Source organism: Medicago truncatula, chromosome 6, assembly GCF_003473485.1.
Source record: "Medicago truncatula cultivar Jemalong A17 chromosome 6, MtrunA17r5.0-ANR, whole genome shotgun sequence".
Lineage (NCBI taxonomy): Eukaryota > Viridiplantae > Streptophyta > Magnoliopsida > Fabales > Fabaceae > Medicago > Medicago truncatula.
In genome coordinates this window covers 37,059,086-37,083,330 of record NC_053047.1, presented here as the reverse complement: position 1 = coordinate 37,083,330, position 24,245 = coordinate 37,059,086, and the positions used below count along the sequence as shown (strand labels likewise).

The 24,245-nt window shown below is 32.4% G+C and overlaps 1 protein-coding gene across 9 annotated transcripts in view; it reads left to right on the top strand.

Moving 5' to 3' along the window:
• Positions 1-24,245, top strand: part of LOC11419324 (disease resistance protein RPV1) — a 31,930-nt gene that overhangs the window by 3,321 nt on the left and 4,364 nt on the right. The window contains exons 2-12 of one of the 9 annotated variants that reach the window (XR_005642046.1): positions 1,677-2,799; positions 8,244-8,453; positions 8,552-11,413; positions 11,500-11,974; positions 12,365-12,485; positions 13,060-13,285; positions 14,186-14,697; positions 14,867-14,953; positions 15,319-15,520; positions 15,604-15,693; positions 15,924-16,339. Coding sequence is in view for 2 of the 9 variants with exons in the window: in XM_024785671.2 (XP_024641439.1) it covers positions 1,677-2,799; positions 8,244-8,453; positions 8,552-11,413; positions 11,500-11,973 (4,669 nt within the window). In the remaining 7 variants the exon portion in view is untranslated. Of the gene's footprint in view, positions 1-1,676; positions 2,800-8,243; positions 8,454-8,551; positions 11,414-11,499; positions 11,975-12,117; positions 12,277-12,364; positions 12,486-13,059; positions 13,286-14,185; positions 14,698-14,849; positions 14,954-15,318; positions 15,521-15,603; positions 15,694-15,923; positions 16,340-18,138; positions 18,593-18,751; positions 18,871-19,632; positions 19,718-24,245 lie in introns of those variants that run through there. The other 8 variants (XR_005642048.1, XR_005642049.1, XR_005642050.1 and 5 more) reach the window with 8 other exon arrangements.

The window sequence follows — 24,245 nt, the reverse complement described above, 5'->3', positions numbered from 1 at the left end:
GTTATCTTCTCATTAAAAAAAAATTAAATCCAGATCATGTGAGTTAATCTTTACCACTTACACCAACTACATAGAAAAATAGAGTAAGATGTAATGATGGTACAAATATTCAAAGGAACTAAACTTGAATAATGGGGAATTTAGTACAGTGTTTAATGGATTGTTCAATAACAAGTAATTGCAGAAAATTATGAAGGTACAGAGGTACACAAAAGAGAAAGAGAGAGATTAGAAGAGAAATGAGATCATCACATATTTCACACCCCCTTTCCATTTCCCTTCTCATTCTTATAACCCCTTACACCTAAGATGTCTGACGTGGCAGTTTCTTATCCAGGTTCATTACATAAGATTAGTAAATCAAAGTAATCTTATATTTTAGATACGGATTCGATTTGATCGAACTGATGGGTCATACATTAATTTTATTCAGTAAAAGTCTGAATGCTATGAAAGTGTCATTAGCATTCCTCTAGGAAAAAATATATTGGTTCGTTTGGTTGTGATTTTATACCTTAAACAAATTTGACTATAAAATAGTTATTTTGTTGATTTCATTAAAAAAGATAAGAATTTATATTATATTTGTTAAGGTTAAATATTGATCCCTATAAATATATCTACTTTTCGTTTTAGTCCCTTTAAAAAATATCATCGACTTTTAGGTTCTATACAAATTTCAATAATTACTTTTGGTTCTTATTTTTAAGTCAACTCCCGTAAACTTTGTAACTTTTAATGAAATGTGAAGAAATGTATATAATATTGTCAAAATCTTCAAAAAAAATATAATTTTTTAACAAAATATTAATATTTAACCGTAAAAAATTGAAAAACTCTTATTTAATTCATGTTTAGTTAAAAATTTCTAATTTTTTTGAGAGATTATATTATAAACTATTCTGCAACATTTTAATCAAAAATATAAATTCTACATATGAGTTTATTTAAAAGGATGAGCCAAAAGTGAAGATGGATTTGGGGACTTCAAGTTGAATAAAAATTTTAGATGGATTAAAACGAAAAGTTTGTATATTATAGGGACAAAAAATATATTTAACCTTATTTGTTATATTGTTTTTTTGTCTCTGAAAGATTTTTTATATTTTTGATATCATAGAAAAAAATAAATATAGTTTGTTGCAATATGAAAGTGTAAAATATGTAATATATATACCTTTAATTTTAATCAACATTTCATAAATAATATTGGTAATTTATCGCATTAGCGCAAAAAAAAAAAAAAAAAAAAAAAGACGGCACTTGTGCCGTCTAAACGCTAATAGCGGTAAAGAGAATGATAAGAAACTAAACAAAGTTCCTTTTATTAAAACATCTATGGTAATTATATTTCTTAATTCATTTTTCAAAATCTCAAACAACAAACAAAGCATAGCACAATTTGAGCGATTTTGCCCCGTTTTCCTCCTTTGTAATTTGGTAGTCTCCTTCCTCAGTTTCATCCAAATATATATTATTGTGACATCATTTATTAACTTAACACTCAATTAATGATTTTCCTTTAAAATTTAAAAATAAAACTCAAAAAAAATGTCAAAATGTAAACTCCTAAAAAAATGGAGACGGCAATTGTACGGTCGCTGTAGATAGAGGATGAAAAACACAATTAATCCTAATATATGCACTTGAATGACCTCTTTTCTCATATTGGACAGGGATATGCCTGAGCATAAGTTTATTGGGGAGATTGTTGAAAAAGTTTTAGGAAATATAGAACCTGTTGCATTGCCTGTTGGTGATTACAAAGTTGGATTGGAGCACCAAAAGCAACATGTGATTTCCCTTTTGAATGTTGGGTCGGATGATAAAGCATGTATGGTAGGGATCTACGGGATTGGTGGAATAGGGAAAACAACTCTTGCTATTTCTGTTTATAATTTGATTGCCAATGAATTTGAGGTTTCATGTTTTGTTGAAAATGTTAGAGAAAGTCATGAAAAACATGGGTTACCATATCTCCAAAAGATCATTCTTTCTAAAGTAGTTGGGGAGAAAAAGGAGTTAACAAGTGTTCTAAATGGGATTTCAAAATTGGAACAGATGCTCAAGCAAAAGAAGATACTTTTGATTCTTGACGATGTTAATGAGTTAGAGCAATTAGAAGCTCTGGCTGGAAAACACGAATGGTTTAATCGCTCAAGTCGAATCATCATCACAACTCGGGACAAAAGGTTGCTAACATGTCATGGGATTGAATGTAAATATGAGGTGAAGGGGTTGAATGACATAGATGCTGCTGAGTTGGTTAGAAGGAAAGCTTTTAAAGATGAATTTAGTCCAAGCTACAAAAATGTTTCAACAGAAAAAATGCATGTTTTAGAACGTGTTGTAACATATGCCTCTGGTCATCCACTCGCTTTGGAAGTCATGGGTTCTCACTTTTCTAATAAGACAATAGAACAATGTAAAGATGCACTAGATCGTTACGAAAAAATTCCTCATAAAAAGATCCAAATGACACTACAAGTGAGCTTTGATGCTCTGGAGGACGAAGAGAAGTTTGTTTTTCTTGACATTGCTTGTTGCTTCAAAGGATGGAAATTAACAAGGGTCGAAGAAATACTTCATGTTCATCATGGTGATAACATGAAAGATCACATTAATGTGTTAGTGGAAAAATCTCTCATAAAAATAGATGGGTTTGGTTATGTAGCATTACATGATTTGCTAGAAGATATGGGAAAAGAAATTGTTAGACAAGAGTCACCAAATAATCCGGGAGAACGCAGTAGGTTATGGGACCCTAAAGATATACAAAAAGTTTTAGAAGAAAATAAGGTGAGTTACTATTGTTAATCCTAGCGCTAAGTTACCTTTTTTGCTTTATGCATTAATAATGTTATTAATTGTCACAATTTTTTTCCTTTATACGAGTTTAATTTATATGCGGCGTTAGTGTAATTGTTTTTTATACATACATTCAAATAATATGTTGCTACATCATTTCATTTAATGGATTAAAAACACATGATTTATCATATATCATTAATTGATGTGAAAACATATCATTAGATGTATGTGTAAAACTTTCTAACACTGATGATTAAGATGTATATAACTTAAACTCTTAGTACTTGTTTAATGCGTATAATATGATAAAGAAATGATATGGTAGGTTGGATTATGATATGATATGATAATGATATAATATATACTTATCCTATCATATGTTTGGTGCGCATCTGATAAAAGAAATATGATAACAATATTATATCTTATAATGCTTTGGTGCACACTTTCTAATTACGTAAGAAATGTCTTTTTATTTAACTATAGGACCATGATCCCAAAAAAAAAAATTAACTATAGGACTATGATTAAAAAAAAAAAAAAAAAAATTTAACTATAGGACCAAAATAGAAGAACAAAGCCAATAACAAAAATTCCTTCTACGAAGTACCAACCTCCAAAACTGATACACTACACTACCTACCACTAAAGCAAAGGGACAAAAGATAACCACAAAACCTAAACCGATAATTCAAACAGAAAAAAGAAAAAAAAAAACCAACATAATTGATTAAAAAGAAGAATAGAAGAATTCAAATCGATACTAAAGCAAAGGGACAAAAGATAACCACAAAACCCAAACCGATAATTCAAACCAAAAAAAAAAAAAAGAACCAACATAATTAATTAAAAAGAAGAATAGAAGAATTCGAATCGATTAAGAAAACGAAGTGATTTGGAGTTTTAAACAAACCATAACAGAATATGAATTGATTAAAAATATGGTTTCTTATCATAAAGTGATTTGCAGTTGAATCTGGTTTTGAATTAAAGGTTAACCGTGTTTTATATAGATCATTTTTTGTTTTGTCCTATAAAAGAAGTTTAAATTCCATATCCATAATATGAAGATTCTTTAGCTTTAGACACTTAAGACAGCTAACTATATATTTATGTTTATGTGGCGCACTGAGTTAGCATTTTTTAATTATGTGACATGTTGATTGTGTAATTATAAAATTTTTAGATTTATTTAAATCCTAATTGGGTTTTCATTTAAATTAACTTAAAAATAAAAAAAAATTAAAAAAAAAATCAGATAATTAATTACGAAAATTTTAAAAAAATTCAGATTTTTTTCTTAAAAAAATAAAAAATTCTGGAACTTAATTTTCAAAATAAAAACAAAACAAAAATTAGTTAAACAAATTCGAAATTAAAAAAGTTCAGATTTTTTTCAAAAAAAAAGTTTTTTTTTATTTTTCTACAAAAAATAATAATTCTGGAAAATATTTTTTGTGATTAAAAAAAACAAAAAATTAGATAATACTTTTCGAAAATAAAAAATTGATCTTCAAGTTTTCCTTTTGAGATTGAAATTTTTTTCTTTGTAAAAATATAAAAAATCTGGAAATTAATTTTCAGAATTAAAAAAAGTCGCAAATTTAGAATTTTTTCTAATTCATTTAATAATGCGCTGAGTCATATTTGAAAAATAATTTTTTTAATTCATTTAATAATGAAAAACCAATTGGAATTAAAATAAATGTAAACATATTAATAATTACACAGAACATACCACACAATCAAAAAATGCCGACTCATAGAAGCTTAATTAATACTCATTTTGTTTCTAAATGTATGTCACAATTAACCACTTAACACATGTCAATATATGATTTTGACCATTATAAAAATTATCAATAAAAATTTGAAATTTAAAAATATTCATTGAAACAAATCGTACGACATCTTACATACTAATATGGTCAAAATAAGTTAAATAAATAATGCATATTGTAAAACTGCGGTATGTTAGAACGGAAGAAGTGTGAAAAATAGGAAAAAGAATGATAAGAAAAAATAGGACGAAGTGTAATTTGAATTTTTTTTGATTTTTTCCTCCATTGTGATTTGGTAGTCTCCTTCCCAAGTTTCCTCCAAAATTAAGTTGCGGTGACATCATGTATTAACATGACACTCAACTAATTACTTTTCTTTAAAATAAAAAAGAAAAACTTCAGAACATGACAAAATGTCTGACACCCTTATTACAAGTTCCATTTGCTCTCAGGTCTCAAGTGTAGAAGCTGATTTTTGGTATTTTTTTAAACATAAAGAAAAATCACATGTTTATAAGAGTTGACTATTACATCAATAAATAATGTCAAATCAAGGTAAGTTTTGGGAAGGAGACTATCAAATCATGATGAAAACATAAGGGGCAAAATTCCTTCAAAAAATGGGGACTAAAGCCACACAATCGCGATATATGGAGGATGAAAAACACAATTAAGCCTAATATAAGCATTTGAATAACATCTTTTCTCTTATTGGAATAGGGATAAGTTTGAGCATAAATTTATTGGAGAGATTGTTGAACATATCATAGGAAATATAAAACTCATTGCCTTACCTACTTGGACTGGAGCAGCAAAAGCAACATGTAACTTTCCTTTTGAATCTTGGGTCTGATGATACCACATGGTAGGGATCCATGGGATTGGTGGAATAGGGAAAGCAACTCTTACTTTATCTGTCTATAATTTGATTGCCTACATGGTAGAGAAAATTCTTAAAAACATGGTTTGTTGTATCTCCTAAAAGATCATTCTTAAAGTAGTTGGGGGAGAATAAGGAGTTAACAGGTGTTGTACAAGGAATTTCTATATTGGAGCAAAGGGTCCAGCCAAAGAAGTTGCTTTTGATTCTAGACGATGTTAACAAGCTAGAGCAATTAGAAGCTCTGGCTGGAAAACACAAATGGTTTAGTTCCTTAAGTCGAATCATCGTCACAATTCGGGACAAAAGCTTGCTAACATGTCATGGGGTTGAACTTACATATGAGGTGAAGGGGTTGAATGAAAAAGATGTTCTTGAGTTTGGTTAGACGGAAAGCTTTTAAAGATGGATTTAGTCTGAGCTATAATAATAGTATTTCGTTAGAACAAATGCATGTTTTAGAACGTGTCGTTGCATATGCTCAGGGGCGAATTTGTGAGGCTAGGTGTGGCTAATGCCACATCAGCCCAACCATATTTTTTTTATCTATAAAAAGCATATATTATATGGAGTAAATAGTCAATTTCCCCTCTGAAATTGTAAGTTTCGTCAATTACTCCCTCGAAATTAACAAAACTTTAATTACCCCCCTGAAATTGCATAACGTTAATCAATTTACCCCTCCGTCAGATTTTTCCGTTAACTGTTTACGGTTATGATCAAATACCTCCCCTGAAATTTTGCACTTATGTGCAAAATGCCCCCTAAACTTAAAAATTTAGATTTTTTTCTTACAAAAAATCATACATTTAGTTCTTTAAGTAGTATATTGTACCTATTGGCATAAAAATTCTATTCACAAGAAAATGAATGAATATATGCCAAAGAAATCATGGGTTTGTCATGCGCAGCCTTTTCATTCATATTTCATATTTATCAACAAGCCTTGTTTCTTCTTCCTTCTGCATATATTAACCTATTAATTTTCTTTATGGACAACACAATTATCAAAGATTTGTGTACTTTATGACTGCATACTCTAACATAATTATCAACTTCTGTAAAAAAAAGTCCTCTATATATGTATATATTTAAAACACATGAGAGTAACATACCTTCCATAAAGATTTATCAGCAATGCTATATGGTACGAAAAAATGCACGTACGAAAATAGACGAATGCCCAACTTGTCCAATTTTTATGAAATTAAAAACTGATATAGTATGCTTTGACGGAAATCATGGGTAATGGCTAATAAAAAGCTTGACAATTATAACATGAGAAGTATTAAAAACAACCAATTTACGGAAAACATGACTAAATGGCAAGCAATAACTACTTTCGTTAATTTTCGTGCTCACCGTCCCGTACTATTTATCATTATCCAAGATTTATATAACCAATAGCTGCATAAACATACATTCCATACATATTTATATGATCAATAATTGTTAATTTGTTTGTCTTTAATATCTTTTGAGACAAGGATAAAAAAATATAAATATTTAAAGTTTAGGGGGCATTTTGTACATAAGTGCAAAATTTCGGGGGGTATTTGATCATAACCGTAAACTGTTAACAGAAAAATTTGATGGAGGGGGTAAATTGATTAACGTTATGCAATTTCAAGGGGGTAATTGAAGTTTTGTTAATATCAGGGAGGTAATTGACGAAACCTACAATTTCAAGAGGGAAATTGACTATTTACTCATATTATATGATATATATGTTCTAATTCAAAATAAGACAAATATAATGGTTTGGTGGCGAGGCTTCTTTGTTTTAACCTTGATGCCCCTGGTTCAATGTATTATATAACATAATTTGTAAAAACAAATACAAATACCGTGGAATTGAACTTGTGAGGTAAAATCAATTGATAATCCAATGGTCCCTTTATGTTCAATATAATCAAAGGGCTAACATTGAATAAAATTAATAAAGTCTACAATGAACCATCTATAATGTTGGTCCACAATATACATTTTGGATTAAATTTAACAGTTGAGATTTATTTGCAAAATGGAGGAAAATGTGAGGGACTAAAACGCCATTTTTATTAATTATGGGATCAAAATGAAAACATGAAATTAAATAAGGGACCAAATGATCTAATAAACCTTAATGTTATTAATCGTCACAATATCACAATTTTTTTTTTACCTTTATGAGTTTAATTTATATGTAGATGAGTGTAATTTTTTTTTACTCATACCTTAAAAAATGTGTTGTCATACATTTAATGAATTAAAAACATATGATTTATCATATATTAATTGATGGATTAAATGTATGTATATAACTTTTTAACATACAATTTACATAAGGGTAAAGTTGAACACTTAATAATATTTCAAGATCTTTAAATACGTGGTGTAACATCTCAAATTCATGATTAAAACATCTCAACAAAAAAAAAAAAACGTAAAGTTCTAACATATATTCGTGTATTTTTTTACAAACATATATTGTTTGATTTGTCCGTTTTTGTGTATAGGGAACAGATCAAATTGAAATCATACATTTCAACTGTTGGAATAGAGTAAAATGGGATGGAGAAGCTTTCAAGAGGATGAATAATCTCAAAACACTAATAATTATGCCTGCTGATTTTTCTCAAAAACCCAAACATAATTATGAATGCATGTGTATAACTTTTTAACACTAAGAGTCTATATAAATTAAACTCTCAATAGTATTTAAAGATATCTAAATACTTGGTATAAAGTACTACTATATATTCGGTTGATTTGTCCTTTTTTCTTTTTAGGGAACAAGTAAAATTGAAATCATACATTTGGACAGTTGGGTTAAAGTGGAATGGGATGGAGAAGCTTTCAAGAAGATGGAGAATCTTAAAACACTAATTTTTGGTAATAAAGTTTATTTATGTGAAAATCCCAAACATCTTCCAAATAGTCTAAGAGTGCTGGAATGTAGCAAGCTCAATCCATTGGAGTGGGAGGGCTTTCTCACAAAGGCAAGTGTAACATATTTATATCTCTTATCTTAAATTAATAAATATGGTTTAATATTAGTTATTTATTTGCAATGTTTTCTATTTCCATTTTTTTGCAGAAATTCCAGAATATGAGAGTTTTAAATCTCAATAGAAGTCAAGATTTAGCACAAATACCTGATATATCTGGTCTCCTAAATTTAGAAGAATTTTCAATACAATATTGTAAGACACTAATTGCAATTGATAAATCGATAGGTTTTTTAGGTAACCTTAAAATTTTGAGAATTGTAAAATGCACCGAAATCAGAATTATTCCACCTCTCATGTTACCTTCTCTAGAAGAACTCTATCTTTCAGAGTGTAGTAATCTTGAGAATTTTTCACCTGTGATAGATGACTTTGGTGATAAGCTTAAAATAATGAGTGTTAGACATTGCATCAAGCTAAGGAGTATTCCACCTCTCAAGTTGGATTCACTAGAAACACTAAAACTTTCATTTTGTCATAGTCTTGAGAGTTTTCCACTTGTGGTGGAAGAGTATCTTCGAAAACTTAAAACCATGATTGTTACAAGCTGTCGCAGTCTCAGAAGTTTTCCACCTCTCAAGTTGGATTCACTAGAAACACTAAAACTTTCATTTTGTCATAGTCTTGAGAGTTTTCCACTTGTGGTGGAAGAGTATCTTCGAAAACTTAAAACCATGATTGTTACAAGCTGTCGCAGTCTCAGGAGTTTTCCGCCTCTCAAGTTGGATTCACTAGAAACACTAGAACTTTCAAATTGTCATAGTCTTGAGAGTTTTCCACTTGTGGCGGACGAGTATCTTGGAAAACTTAAAACCATGCTTGTTAAAAATTGTCACAATCTCAAGAGTATTCCACCTCTCAAGTTGGATTCACTAGAAACACTAGAACTTTCAGATTGTCATAGTCTTGAGAGTTTTCCACTTGTGGCGGACGAGTATCTTGGAAAACTTAAAACCATGCTTGTTAAAAATTGTCACAATCTCAAGAGTATTCCACCTCTCAAGTTGGATTCACTAGAAACACTAGAACTTTCATGTTGTGATACTCTTGAGAGTTTTCCACTTGTGGTGGACACATTTCTTGCAAAACTTAAAACCCTGAATGTTAAATGTTGTCGCAATCTCAGAAGTATTCCACCTCTCAAGTTGGATTCCCTGGAAACACTAAAACTTTCAGATTGTCATTGTCTTGAGAGTTTTCCACTTGTGGTGGACGAGTATCTTGGAAAACTTAAAACCATGCTTGTTACAAACTGTCGCAGTCTCATGAGTATTACACCTCTCAAGTTGGATTCACTAGAAACACTAAAACTTTCATTTTGTCATAGTCTTGAGAGTTTTCCACTTGTGGTGGAAGAGTATCTTCGAAAACTTAAAACCATGATTGTTACAAGCTGTCGCAGTCTCAGAAGTTTTCCACCTCTCAAGTTGGATTCACTAGAAACACTAGAACTTTCAGATTGTCATAGTCTTGAGAGTTTTCCACTTGTGGTGGACGAGTATCTTGGAAAACTTAAAACCATGCTTGTTAAAAATTGTCACAATCTCAAAAGTATTCCACCTCTCAAGTTGGATTCACTAGAAACACTAGAACTTTCAGGTTGTGATACTCTTGAGAGTTTTCCACTTGTGGTGGACATATTTCTTGCAAAGCTTAAAACCTTGAAAGTTAAGAGTTGTCGCAATCTCAGAATTATACCACCTCTCAAGTTGGATTCACTAGAAACACTAGAATTTTCGAATTGTCATAGTCTTGAGAGTTTTCCACTTGTGGTGGACGAGTATCTTGGAAAACTTAAAACCATGCTTGTTAAAAATTGTCACAGTCTCAAGAGTATTCCACCTCTCAAGTTGGATTCACTAGAAACACTAGAACTTTCATGTTGTGATACTCTTGAGAGTTTTCCACTTGTGGTGGACACATTTCTTGCAAAACTTAAAACCCTGAATGTTAAATGTTGTCGCAATCTCAGAAGTATTCCACCTCTTAAGTTGGATTCACTGGAAACACTAGAACTTTCAGATTGTCATAGTCTTGAGAGTTTTCCACTTGTGGTGGACGAGTATCTTGGAAAACTTAAAACCATGCTTGTTACAAACTGTTTCAGTCTCAGGAGTATTCCACCTCTCAAGTTGGATTCACTAGAAACACTTGATCTTTCATGTTGTTTTAGTCTTGAGAATTTTCCACTTGTGGTTGACGGGTTTCTTGGAAAACTTAAAACCATGCTTGTTAAAAATTGTCACAATCTCAGAAGTATTCCACCTCTTAAGTTGGATTTGCTACAAGAACTTGACCTTTCAAATTGTTTTATGCTCGAGAGTTTTTCAAGTGTGCGGGATGAGTTGTTGGATAAACTTAAATTCGTGAATATTGAATTCTGCATCATGCTTAGGAGTATCCCACAGCTCAGGTTAACTTCTTTGAAATATTTCAATCTTTCATGTTGTTATAGTCTTGAGAGTTTTCCAGAAATATTGGGAGAGATGAGAAATATACCAGGACTCCTCTTGGATGACACTCCCAGTATAGAATCATCGTTTCAATTTCACAATCTTACTCAGCCTCCAACATTTCACCCATGTGACTGTCAGTATGATAACCGATCAGATGGAAATCATCCTAAGCTTACCATCATGAATGAAGAAAAAGTGAATTCAATGCAATCTTCAAATGTAAAGTATATTTGTGTCAGGAATGCTAAACTTTCAGATGAATTATTGTCAAAAACTCTTATGTTGTTTGCCAATGTGAAAGAATTACACCTAACAAACAATCAACTCACAATTATTCCTAAATCTATTGAAAAATGTCAATTTTTATGGAAACTTGTCTTGGATGATTGTAAGGAACTTCACGAAATTAAAGGGATTCCTCCACGCTTAAGAGTGTTATCTGCAGTACACTGCATATCGTTGACTTCGTCGTGCAAAAGCAAATTACTAAATCAGGTTATGATTCTTTTTTTTTTGTTTGTAATGTATTTTATATTCTTTTTGATATAGTTAAACTTACATTAATTATTTTTTACTAACAGGAATTACATGAGGCTAGAAACACCTGCTTTCGTTTGCCACGGGTTCCAAAGATTCCAAAGTGGTTCGACCACAAATGCGAGGCAGGATTGTCAATTTCTTTCTGGTTTCGTAACAAATTTCCTGCCATAGCTCTTTGTGTTGTTTCTCCATTGACATTTTGGTTTGGATATCATGGTATAAGAGTGAGCATCAACGGCAATAGTTTTATCTATAAATCTAATTCAGAGATATGTTGGAGACAACGGCCGGATATGTATCATTTGCATCTTTTTCATATGCAAACGGAGAACTTCAATGATAATATGGACAAAGCACTTTTAGAAAATAAGTGGAACCATGCAGAGATTTATTTTGGTGTCTCTGCATTCATGTATAGTGGAGTCCATGTATTGAAAGAAAAAAATAGCATGGAGGATATTCGATTCACCAACCCAGCGAATGATGCTAACATTGTGTTACACTCGGGATGTTGAAGTAAGTATATCATTCATTTTACCCAGATAGTCATAAAATTTTCTCTCTAGTGTTGTAGGATGTTAATTTGTTACAAGTTTTGGCAGAAATATTTAATTTTTGTATGTCTAACTCACCAAATATTGAATTTTTGGATTAATCAGTGAAAGAAACTTCAGATTTCAACTGTGAGAAGATTCTCCACATAGTTGATAAATCAATTGTATGTCTTACTCCAAAGAAGACTGAACCATTATTACCCATCAATTTCAAGAATCCACTCACCCAGCTTCCAAATTAAATTAACCATTATGAACCCAAAATTAAATTAACATTTTTTCAATGTTTATAGAAAAACAATCGAATTTGAAGTTTTTTTTTTTTGAATGTTTTGTATTTATTTTGATACAGGTACATGACCTTTGCTGATTTGTGAAGTGATATGAGTTGTGCACTTAGATTGTTGCATCTGCGTAAAAAGTCAACAACTTTTCAAAAATATTTGCACCAAGGTTGAAGTTCTTGCGAAGAGGTGATTGTTTTGTTTTCAAATTCCCTCAAATTTAATTTATTCATTTATGGATACTAACCACTTTAAGGTTGTATGTTGATTTTTCCCTCTCATTAAAATAATCTTTATGTGTGTGTATTTTCCATTCTATGAAGTACTGTTATATGTACACTCACATGTGGACACTAGTAATTATATGAATAAGTGACATGGTTGAATGTAATCAAATGTGTAGTGTTGGAAACTAGACACACCTTTGATCAAAATTATTGGTGCTACAAAGGTGTATGTGTGTATGAGTTTGTGTGTAAATGTGTCAGTGGTTTCAAGTAGTGCATATAGAAGCACCATACCGAAGTAGAATTTTAACAAATTGATATTGTTCCGCGATATGTGATTTAGTTCAAAGTGTTGTCAAATAGAGTCTAATGCTATGGCACTGTAGTGTAGCGAAATTTGAACAAACTGCTTTTTTCTGAGATCCGTGATTGACTTCACTATAGTTCACCATACGTGGTCAAAGTGTTAATTGTAGAGGATCCGTTTCCTTTGGTTGATGGATTAAGGAAGTGACTGTAGTCTGTTTTGTTTTCAGAAACTTCTCTTATGCTCATCTAGCGCAAATAAAATAAATACTCCTTGCAAGTATAGAAATTGAAAAGGTGGTTGTTGTTGATAAGAAGAGCTTGTGAATGAAACCAGATTTGAAGATAACCTTGGTATTTGACGTTGTAGAAGATTACTCCAAACAGTCTGATGATTTGGCTCTTATACGATATTTTAATTACAGGCTGATTAATTTCTTTAATCTGCATCCTGAGGTAACATTTTTTGATTTAGGGGTGTTACTTTTATTGATTGTGTTTATGTATTTGAATGAGCAATTTACACCATCTTAACGAGTGCCTCCATGACACTTTTTAAGCATTCTAAATTCAGCAATTATTTTTTTAAAATGTCAAAGTTTTCAATTTCCAATGCACTTTATTACACAAACTTTCATAAAAGGTTACCATTTAAAGTCCTTAACCAGTGCCCCGGGGGCACTAGTTAACATTTCCCTTTCTTTAATCTGTACTACTGTCGTGACATTTAGATTTTCATTCTCTGCATAGTACTCTGTGTTGTGATTTGTGATTCCATATGGTAGGTAGATGGAAGCTTGTTATAACTAGTTGAAAATGTATTAATCATAATAATAAGGTGTTGTATGATATTTGTTGAAAATATATTGGATCATTGATGATTACATAAGCATGTTATACTTGGTTTTAAATGTAATGATGATTATGATTTATGAGATTTTTTTGCTACTGGTTATGCTTATCTTTTGACAACTGCTTTTCTTTGGTTCTGGTTCCGCGATATTTATTTTTGTTCTTAGAAGTATGTAAAAGAATCGATTTCATCACTTTAATTTTTCTTTTGCATTTTATTGTGGATATAAGAGGACTGATATTCCAGAGGCCACACTACCAGAGCCCTTTTTGCAAAGACCTTATGACTTGATTTTCAAAGATGGAACTGTCAATTTGTCAAAAGAACTTTCATCAACTTCCAATTAAATTGAACTGTCGCTGAACAACTTACATTTGTCTCCATCTCTTAAAAGATCGACTATATTTATTTTTGTTCTTAGAAGTATGCAGAAGAATTGATTTCATCACCTTAATTTTGATTTTAATTTTAATTTTGTGTTTGCTTTTTGTTGTGGATATCAGGGGACTGATATTCCAGAGGCCACACTATCAGAGCTCTTTAGCCAAAGACCTTATAACTTGATTTTCAAAGATGGACCTGTAAATTTGTCAACTGAACTTTCATCAACTTCCAATGAAATCGAACTGTCACTGAACAACTTACATCTGAGTCCATCTTTTAAAAGACACTTTTCTCAGAAGAATGTTGCTAACGAGACTGAGCAAGAATCTGACTGGCTGGATAACAAAGAAAGTGAAAGCACATGGCAGAAAGAATGTCCACCATTGTCTGATTGTTGACACACACTCCTGCACAGTCAGCACTTGAGAGATTGTTGCTCGGTTCTGATGTTAAGCTTCAGAAAATGACTGCCCAAAAGTCTGGGTCGTGTTTTAAGCCTGCAAAAAGAGTGCTTGACTTTACACTCACAGAAGGCAGTGATGATTTGGATAATAGAGTATACATGTCTATACCTAGCCGAGGATATTCCGAGAACTTCAAATCTTTTTATTCTGTTTCCCCACCTCTGGAGGTATGCGCCTTCTATCTAGTTTTGGTTTTAATTTTCGATTTATCCCTAAAATCATACTTTGATATTCACTTATTATTCTATTTTGTACCTTTCAATTTATCCTTGCCGGAGAGCTTGCAAAGGAAGCAATTTATTTTCCTGACATTTAGTAGTTCATGTTAAATTCTAGAGAGGAGCTTTAGAGATAATGAACATATTGGGTGAGAAACAAGTCGAAGATTGAGAGTAAAACATCGAGGATGGGTATACAAAAACGGTAACGTTTTTATTTATAACATACTTATAATATCATAGTTTAGTCGATTCCTTAGAATAATCCTTTCTTTCTAGATTGACGATAATAAAGGGATATACTAACTGCACTTCATTCATTTTGTATTTTCTTACTATTCTCCCATGTTCTTGCACCATTCAAATCTCTTGTTTATTCATTGTTCAGAAGTATGCCTGTGCTCTGTGTTTATAACTGTTCATACTTAAGCATATTATTGATATCTAATATCCCTTACTTCCACACTTCGCATTTGATCAACATTATTTTCCTTAATTTTTTTTTATTGTTAAAGCAATTTTTTTCTCGTGAAAGTAATCGATTTCTTGTTAATTGGTTTCTTGATGCAGGTAGATGAGAACCTTGGTCATTCTTTTCAGAAAATCAATGTAGATCAACATTCTTTTAATGCATTGGATAACAATCCTTCATCATTGGTGGAACTGGTTAATGTTATTGACTCTATATTTGGCTCTGTCAAAAGAACTTCAATCACAAAAGAGTAGCTCTTGCAAAAGATAATGATGAACTGTTTAGATTTTGTTGAGATTAGTATGTTCTAATTCTATTCATTATAATGTACACGATTTCTTAGTAATAAAGAATCTAGCTAACTAATCTTGTCCTCCTAATAGGAGAAGCTGAAGAGCAGATTGAGATCTTGGAAAAGATTGTGCCGGACTGGCTTTGCAAGAAGGTGGTTTCTTCTGGAGACACTATGTACGGTGGGTCTCTTTCTTTTTTTCACTGATGAAACCTTTGTTCCTTTAGAGATGTGAAAATTTGAGTCTGACTTAACATGAAATTTCAGCCTTGTTTGGGCTATTAAAAAAGACGATTACATATATCATGGATGTAATGGAATAATAGAACTTAGCAGTTTGTTGCAATAGCAGAACTTTTGATGTTATTGGTTACTAATGCTTGTAGTTTATAAAACCTGTTATATTTGCAGTGTCAAGAATGTGTCAGATTTGGACTCAGTTCGATTGAGGCTTCTCAACAATGTGAACAAAGGAGATGAGTGAAAGGCTTTTGTTGAATGATATAAATTGTTGCTCTGCATTACTTGGTAATTGTTGATTGGATTTTTGCACTTACTCCCTTGGCGTTATTGGTGGCCAAAATCCTTGGCTTTTGGACTTATTGTTTTAGTTACAACAACCGGCTATAGTGAATATCTTGGCTGGCACACAAGGGATTGTAAGAACTGGTTTTATAAATTGTTGTTCTTAAGCTTTTTAGTTTCCCATACTGTATTCTCTATCTCGGTTTCAGTTTCTTTTTTGGTAATATTCTGTCTCACGAACAACTATTTCACACAGATTAATGAATGATATAAAGGAAAAAAGGGATAGTCATTTTATTAAATTAACGTTGTTTATTTGTACAAATAAAACTACATTATTAAGTATTGGTGTATTCACTACGATTAATATAAAATGAATGTATGAGTATAATTATTTTGATTTTCCTGGGAGTGTGCGTGCATAATATTGCGAGTTACCTAACTATATTATTTTTTAGAGTACAAAAATAAAAATAACGTGTTGAAAAGTGGTGAAAAATATTGAATTCACTCTCCTTTCTTTCTAAAAGTTATTGTAAAAAAAAATGGTTTAAAGTTTAAAGAGTAACACGGATAAGACCTTTAAGCAAGGTAGGAAGACCCTTAAATAATACTTCCTCCGTTTTAAAATAAGTGTCGTTTTAGCAACAAAAAAAAAAATTCAAAATGAATGTCATTTTCCGTTTCCAATGCAATAATAACTTTTTCTTTTCAATTGTACCCTTCAATTAATACTATGTTACACTACTTTCAAAGTATTATTTTTTCTTTAATAAAAAACAAACTAATAGTTGATTAGGATAATTATGTAAAATTACCATAACATTTGACTACTTGATTCCATTCCTTAATACGTGTGCAATTGACTAAAGCGACACTCATTTTAAAACGGAAGGAGTATTGATGAATATTAATGCTAATTCCAATTCTGGTGAGGCCAATGTTGATTGAGTTATTTTCAACTTATGGTTGAAAACTTCAAATGCTCCAAATAAGGAAGGTAGGAAGTAATGACAGTCACACGACTACTATTAATGCGGGAACCAACAGGCAACAGGCATATGACTCTTATCATTGCATATAGTTGCTCAATAGACCCTTTAATTTAGCCTCCGCTTCAATCATAACTTTTGATCGATTGTTTTTGTGTGTAAAATTTGAACCTTTATTAAAAAAATGAATAATTTTGAAGAGTCTATTGAGCAACGCCTATTATGGTTTATTTACTATATTAATCCCCAATTTTCAACATTTAGGTGTCTTTCAATTGCTAAAAGTTTGTCATAGTCTTGAGAGATTTCCAATTGTGGAGGACGGGTTTTTTGGAAAACTTAAAACCCTGAATGTTAGTAGTTGTCGCAATCTCAGGAGTATTCCACCTCTCAAGTTGGATTCACTAGAAACTCTTGACTTTTCACATTGTCACGGTCTTGAGAGTTTTCCAATTGTGGTGGACGGGTTTTTTGGAAAACTTAAAACCCTGAATGTTAATAAATAGTTGTCGGAATCTCAGGAGTATTCCACCTCTCAAGTTGGATTTACTGGAGACATTTGACCTTTCATATTGTCATAGTCTTGAGAATTTTCCAATTGTGATGGACGGGTTTCTTGGAAAACTTAAAACCCTGAATGTTAATAGTTGTGACAATTTGAGGAGTGTCCCACCTCTCAAGTTGGATTCACTAGAAACATTTGACCTAACACATTGTCATAGTCTTGAGAGTTTTCCAATTGTGGTGGACGGGTTTCTTGGAAAACTTAAAACCTTGCTTGTTGAAGGTTGTCACAATCTCAGAAGTATTCCACCTCTCAAGTTGGATTTGCTAGAAACACTTAACCTTTCATGTTGTTATAATCTTAAGAGTTTTTCACTTGTGGTGGGTGGGTTATGGAAACTCGTCTTGGATGATTGTAAGGAACTTCAGGAAATTCAAGTGATTCCTCCATGCTTATGTTATCTGCAGTAAACTGCATGTCGTTGACTTCGTCGTGCAAAAGCAGATTACTAAATCAGGTTATGATTTTTTTTATTTTTATTTGTAATGTATTTTATATTCCTTTTGATATAGTTAAACTTAAATTAATTATTTATTATTGACAGGAATTACATAAGGCAGGAAACACTTGGTTTTGTTTGCCACGGGTGCCAAAGATTCCGGAGTGGTTCAACCACATATACGAAGCAGGATTGTCAATTTCCTTCTGGTTTCGTAACAAGTTTCCTGACATAGCTCGTGTTGTTTCTCCATTCACATGGGATGATTCACACTACCGTGCTGTAAGATTTATCATCAACGGCGATACATTTTTCTATACAGATGATACAAAACCACAGCCAAATAAATACATTTGCATCTTTTTCATTTGCAAATGGAAAATTTCAATGATAATATAGACAAAGCACTTTTAGAAAATAAGTGGAACCATGCAGAGGTTGACTTTGGATTCCCTTTCCAGAATAGTGGAATCCATGTATTGAAAGAGAAAAGTAACATGAAAGACATTCAATTCACCAGAGAATGATGCCAACATTGTGTTACACTCGGGATGTTGAAGTAAGTATATCATTCATCGTCATAAAGGTTTCCGTGGTGTTGTAGGATGTTAATTTGTTTCATAATTTTATTATAGATTTTCCTATGTATTTACCAAATCACAATTATAGGTTTGTATGTTTATGCTGATATATTGAATTTTTGCCCTCCTCTCCCTAGAGAGCTCTTTCAAAAGATAATGGTGGAAGCTTCGATTACTCTTTTGGGATTTCCTTACAATTATTGAAGACCTCACATTATTTCCCTTAATTGTTTTTGGAGACTGTAACAGCAACAACTTATGGCACAAACATTTATGTTTGAAGGTGTGTTTGGTGTTCGAAGTGTGTTAGTGTCTTATACAACACCGACACATGTGGTTATAATGAATTATGTCATTTTCTCAAATTATTATCGATGTTGATGCATGAGTGTTCGTGCTTCATAGGTTAAAATAATTTTACGTGTATGTGTTTGTGTGTAAGTGCACCATATGCAAGTAAATTTTAGACTGAGTGTTGTCAAATATGGATTGTGCTGGCATACTTTTGACAACTGCCATGGCCAATTTGTTAAAGATGGGGGTGCCATGACATTTTGTGTCGATTACGGCTGTTCTAAATGGTGGTTTTTTGGATTTCTGCAATCAATGATACTGTTTTGTGTATCTATGGATTCACTGTGAGTTTGACAGAATGACGTTGTGCCACCGTGATTTTGCATAGGTTACGCTTTGGAGCTTCTACAAAATCATGGTGCCACCTTGATTTCGGAAAACTCACCGTGAAACCAAATATGCACTTAGACTATAAAGGATCCATTTCCTATGCTCATGTACTCTATGATGGAATCTCAGTCCCCTTTTAATGATAGATTAAGGAAGGGACTGATATTTGGAATACCGGTACTCTATGCTGGAATATCAGTCCCCTTTCATTTTTTATGGCTAATTCGAGGCTTCTTTTTAATGTTTGATTTTTGTTTATTATTCAAAGCATATTTTCGTTCTTACTTATTCAACTGGAAATAACCTCTGTACATTGTTTATGTACTTTGTTTAGGTATGCAAACACTTTTTGGACGCGGTAGAGAGTAAGCAATATGGTTGGTTTTGGTAAGAATTGTATCTATAGACATGCACTTCCACCAGGAAGAATCTCAGAAAATGCCAATTGAGGAAGAGATCGAAAAGCAGGTGAACTGTTTTTTCCCCTTACAAGAAGCATCGTCATTTGATTATTGCATCAGGCATTCTAACATAATATATAACATAGTTTAGTGTTCCCAAGTGAATACTGCAACTCCTATAACTCCTAAGTTGTTCTATCAATGCAAGAAGAAAAAAATTGGACAAGAGTGATGCCAGTTTGGCTGCCCAACAGACTGTATGAGGTATGTCCGTTATCTGTTCCCGATCATTCACATATGAATCTTTTTTAACGTGTTTTGAAAATGGGTATTATCTTCTTAAATGCAGAAGTCGTGAGCTGTTTTTGTCCAATGCTAGCTTGTTTGTGCATGATGCTGAAGCATATGACAACTACCAAAGACAACCTGATGAAACTGAACAGATTGTAAGTTTCTCATAGTGTATGTCTCTTTGGAATTTTCCAGTTTTATTCAAAATGAAAATTTAACAGTTGCGAATTTGGAAAATTTTAAGGCCAAACTGCCTTTTTTTTGTTATGGTGCTGTAAATAAACTAATCCTTTTTTTACAAGTTTTATGCAATTTTGTACCGTTCATCTTTGTTTCTTGTCCCATTGGATCTTAGTTTATACAAGGGGTGTAGCTCATCCTGATTTGAATAATATGATTTGGACTCAGATGATAGTGTTTTTTTCTTTTTGGAATATCGGTAGTGTGTTTTATTTTCAGAAACTTCTCCTATGCTCATGTACTCTATGCTGTGATTTGTGATTCCATATGGTAGGTAGATGTAAACATGTTATAATTAATTAAAAATGTTTTAATGATAGTAATAAGGTATTATATGATATTTAGTTGAAAATATATCGATGATTATGTAAGCATTAAGCATGTTATACTTGGTTGAAAATGTTCTTAAAAATTATGAGAAAGTAAATGTGATTTTTTGGCAACTGATTGTGCTTACCTTTTGACAACTGCTATTCTTTGGGTCTGCTATATTTATTTTTGTTCTTAGAAGTATGCAAAAAATTGTTTTTCATCACTTTAATTTTGATTTTCCTTTTGAATGTGGATATAAAGGGGACAGATATTCAAAGATGTACCTTCGAACTTGATTTTCAAAGATGGACCTGTAAATTTGTCAACAGAACGTTCATCAACTTCCAATGAAATTGAACTGTCCAATGAAAAACTTACATCTGAGTCCTTCTTTTAAAAGTCATTTTTCTCAGAAGAATGTTGCTAGCGAGACTGAGCAAGTTCAGAGCTTTTCATCATCTGAAAACTCTCTGTCATCCCATGAATCTTTTTCTGATCAACATTGTCCTCTTCCATTGCCGCTCAAAGTCTGATAGGATGGCTTCAACATTGTCCTCTTCCATCTCCGGTCTCTTGTCATGGCTGAGAGTTTCCTCCATCACTGTGACCGGCATAACCATAGGAGTGAGCACCAGAGTGTTAGCCCACTTTTGAATAACCTTTGGATCCACAATCTTGTTGGAAGACACGGGTGCCTCAGAGATGTGATCCTCACCCTCTTCTACTTCATCCCCCCAAAATTTGGAAAGAATCTGCACACTCTTGAATCTGACTGGCTGGATAACCAACAAAGTGAAAGCCCATGGCAGAAAGAACGTACACCATTGTCTAATTGTGTGAATAATAATGTAAAAAGAGGCAAGCAGAAGGAATCACTGTCCATGTGTATTTAACGAAATGTTATTAATACACCAGCACATGAGATCTCCCCTCCACATTTGTTAGCCACGTTGAATACCCTGATTTGAAAATTGTTTCTTGTATGGATGGTTTGTTGACACACACTCGTGCACAGTCAGCACCTGAGAGATTGTTGCTAGCTTCTGATGTTAAGCTTCAGAAAATGACTGCCAAAAAGCCTGTGTCGTGTTTTAAGCCTACAAAAAGAGGGCTTGACATTACACTCACAGAAGGCAGTGATGATTTGGTTAATAGAGTAGACATGTCTAAAACTAGCAGAGGATGTTCTGAAGACATCAAATCTTTTTGATTCTGTTTGTCCACCTTAGGAGGTATGCGCCTGCTATCTAGTTTTTGTTTTAATTTTCGACTTATCCCTAAAGTCATAATCTGATATTCACTTGTTATTCTATTTTGTTCCTTTCAATCTATCCTTGCCGGAGAACTTGCAAAGAAAGCAATTTATTTTCCTGATATTTAGTAGTTCATGTTAAATTCTAACTAGTAAGTGGGGTACTCATCATATATTCATGCATGAAAAAGTGGAGCTTTAGAGGTTGTTATAAGATAATGAACATATTGGGTGAGAAACAAGTCGAAGATTTAGAGTAAAACATTGAGGATGGTTATACAAAAATTATAGAAGTGATGCTTTTTATTTCTAACATGCTTATATTATTGGTTTAGTCAATTTATTCGATTGGCTGCGTCAAATAGTTTGTTTAATGGGTTTACAAGAAATGGATTTACTAACTGCACTTTATTCATTTTGTATTTTCTTAGTATTCTCACATGTTCTTGCTCCATTCAAATCTCTTGTTCATTCACAGTTCACAACTATATGCTTGTGCCGTGTGTTTATAATTGTTCATACTTAGCATATTCTTGATATCGAATATCCCTTACTTCCACACTTTGCATCTGATGCACTTTACCTTCCCAGGAGTTTGCGTATTGACGCCGAGAATACACTGCTAAGCCATTTTCTCACTGATGAGCAAGGATCTGAACTGGTGGATATGAATCACACAATCGTGTAGTGATTGTGGACTCATACAAGGATATTGAGTAGACGGTTGATGTTTCAGACTCAACCCTATCTTTCGTAGCATGCATTCCCATTGGTGTCGCAACTGATTCGGTAAGCTACATGTCCCATCCGCCGCATACAGTTCTGGCACTAAGCCAAGGTTCCTATGGATTCAGCAGTTAAGGGACGGAGGGAAGGTGACGAAGGTAATCCTACTACGGCACTAAGACTAATTCAGTCTATTTGGCGACTATTCCCACAGCTACTACTGTAAGGAAGGCGAAAATGTTCAATTTTCATAAGGTCTTCTTGACTCTTATTCACGCAACTGTTGTTGCAAAAACCGGGATTTTAGTAGTATCTCTCGAACCTGTTCCGAAGTCAGTTGAGGATTCGGTTGGTGTTCCGAATCGAGGTTTTCTGGTAGCGCAGTGGATTTAGTCCTGAATCTGGTGCTGCTTTGGTCCCTATTCGTCATGCTCTCTTGAGTGGCTCTCTATTCCGTTTCTATCATAGTGATAGTAGAAGGGGCCAGGATTCATCACTCCAACTTATGATGATTCGACGTTCTCTAGAGCTTAGAGGAATCTCTTGTAAGCGCTGCTATTAAAATTATTTTCCTTAAAACTTTTTTATTGTAAAAGAAATTTTTTCACAGTTCATACTTAAGCATATTCTTGATATCTAATATCCCTTACTTCCACACTTCGCATCTGATATCGACATTATTTTCCTTAAATTTTTTATTTTTTTTATTTTGAAAGCATTTTTTTCTCTCATGAAAGTAATTGATTTCTTGATAATTGGTTTCTCCAAACAAATAGGCGAGAACCTTACTCATTCTTTTGTGAAAACCAACATAAATCAAATTGGTCTGGATGCATCGGATAACCTTCATCAATGGTGGAACTAGTTAATGTGAATGACTCTATATTTGGCTCTGTCAAAATAATTTCAATCACAAAAGAGGAGCTCTCGCAAAAGGTAATGATAAACTGTTTAGATTTTGTCGAGATTAATATGTTCTAATCGTATTTTATTATAATGTACACAATTTCTTAGTAATAAACAATTTAGATAACTAATCTTGTCCTCCAAATAGGAGAAGCTGAAGAACATATTGAGATTATGGAAAAGATTGTGCCAGAATGGCTTTGCAAGAAGGTGATTTCTTCTAGAGACACTATGTACTGGTGGGTCCCTTTATTTATTTTTTTCACTGATAAAACCTTTTATATTTGCAGTGTCAAGAATGCATTAGATTTGGACTCAGTTCGACCAAGGCTTCTCAGCAATGTGATCAAAGGAGATGAGTGAAAGGCTTTTGTTAAATGATAAGGAATGTTATTTGTGGCATTGCAAATCAATATTGGTAATGCTCTGCATTGCATGGTATTTGTTGGTTGGATTTGTGTTGCTAATGTTTTTCACTAATAATGATATGGATGTTTTAGTTTTTCATCTTTAACTTTGATTCCTGTTGTTAATACTAGAGTTCCCTTTTGGCTTTCTGCATTATTGATGTTACTAATTGTCATAAGATCACAATTATTTTTACCTTTGTATGAATTTAATTTATATAAATTGTCAGTGGAATTTTTTCACACACACACACACACACACACATATATATATATATATATATATTTAATTATGTGTTGTCATATTATTTAATGAATTAAAAACACATGACTTATCAATTCTCATTAACTGATGTGACAACACATCGGAATTCATGTGTATAATGATTTCATTGATTTTTCCTTTTTTGTT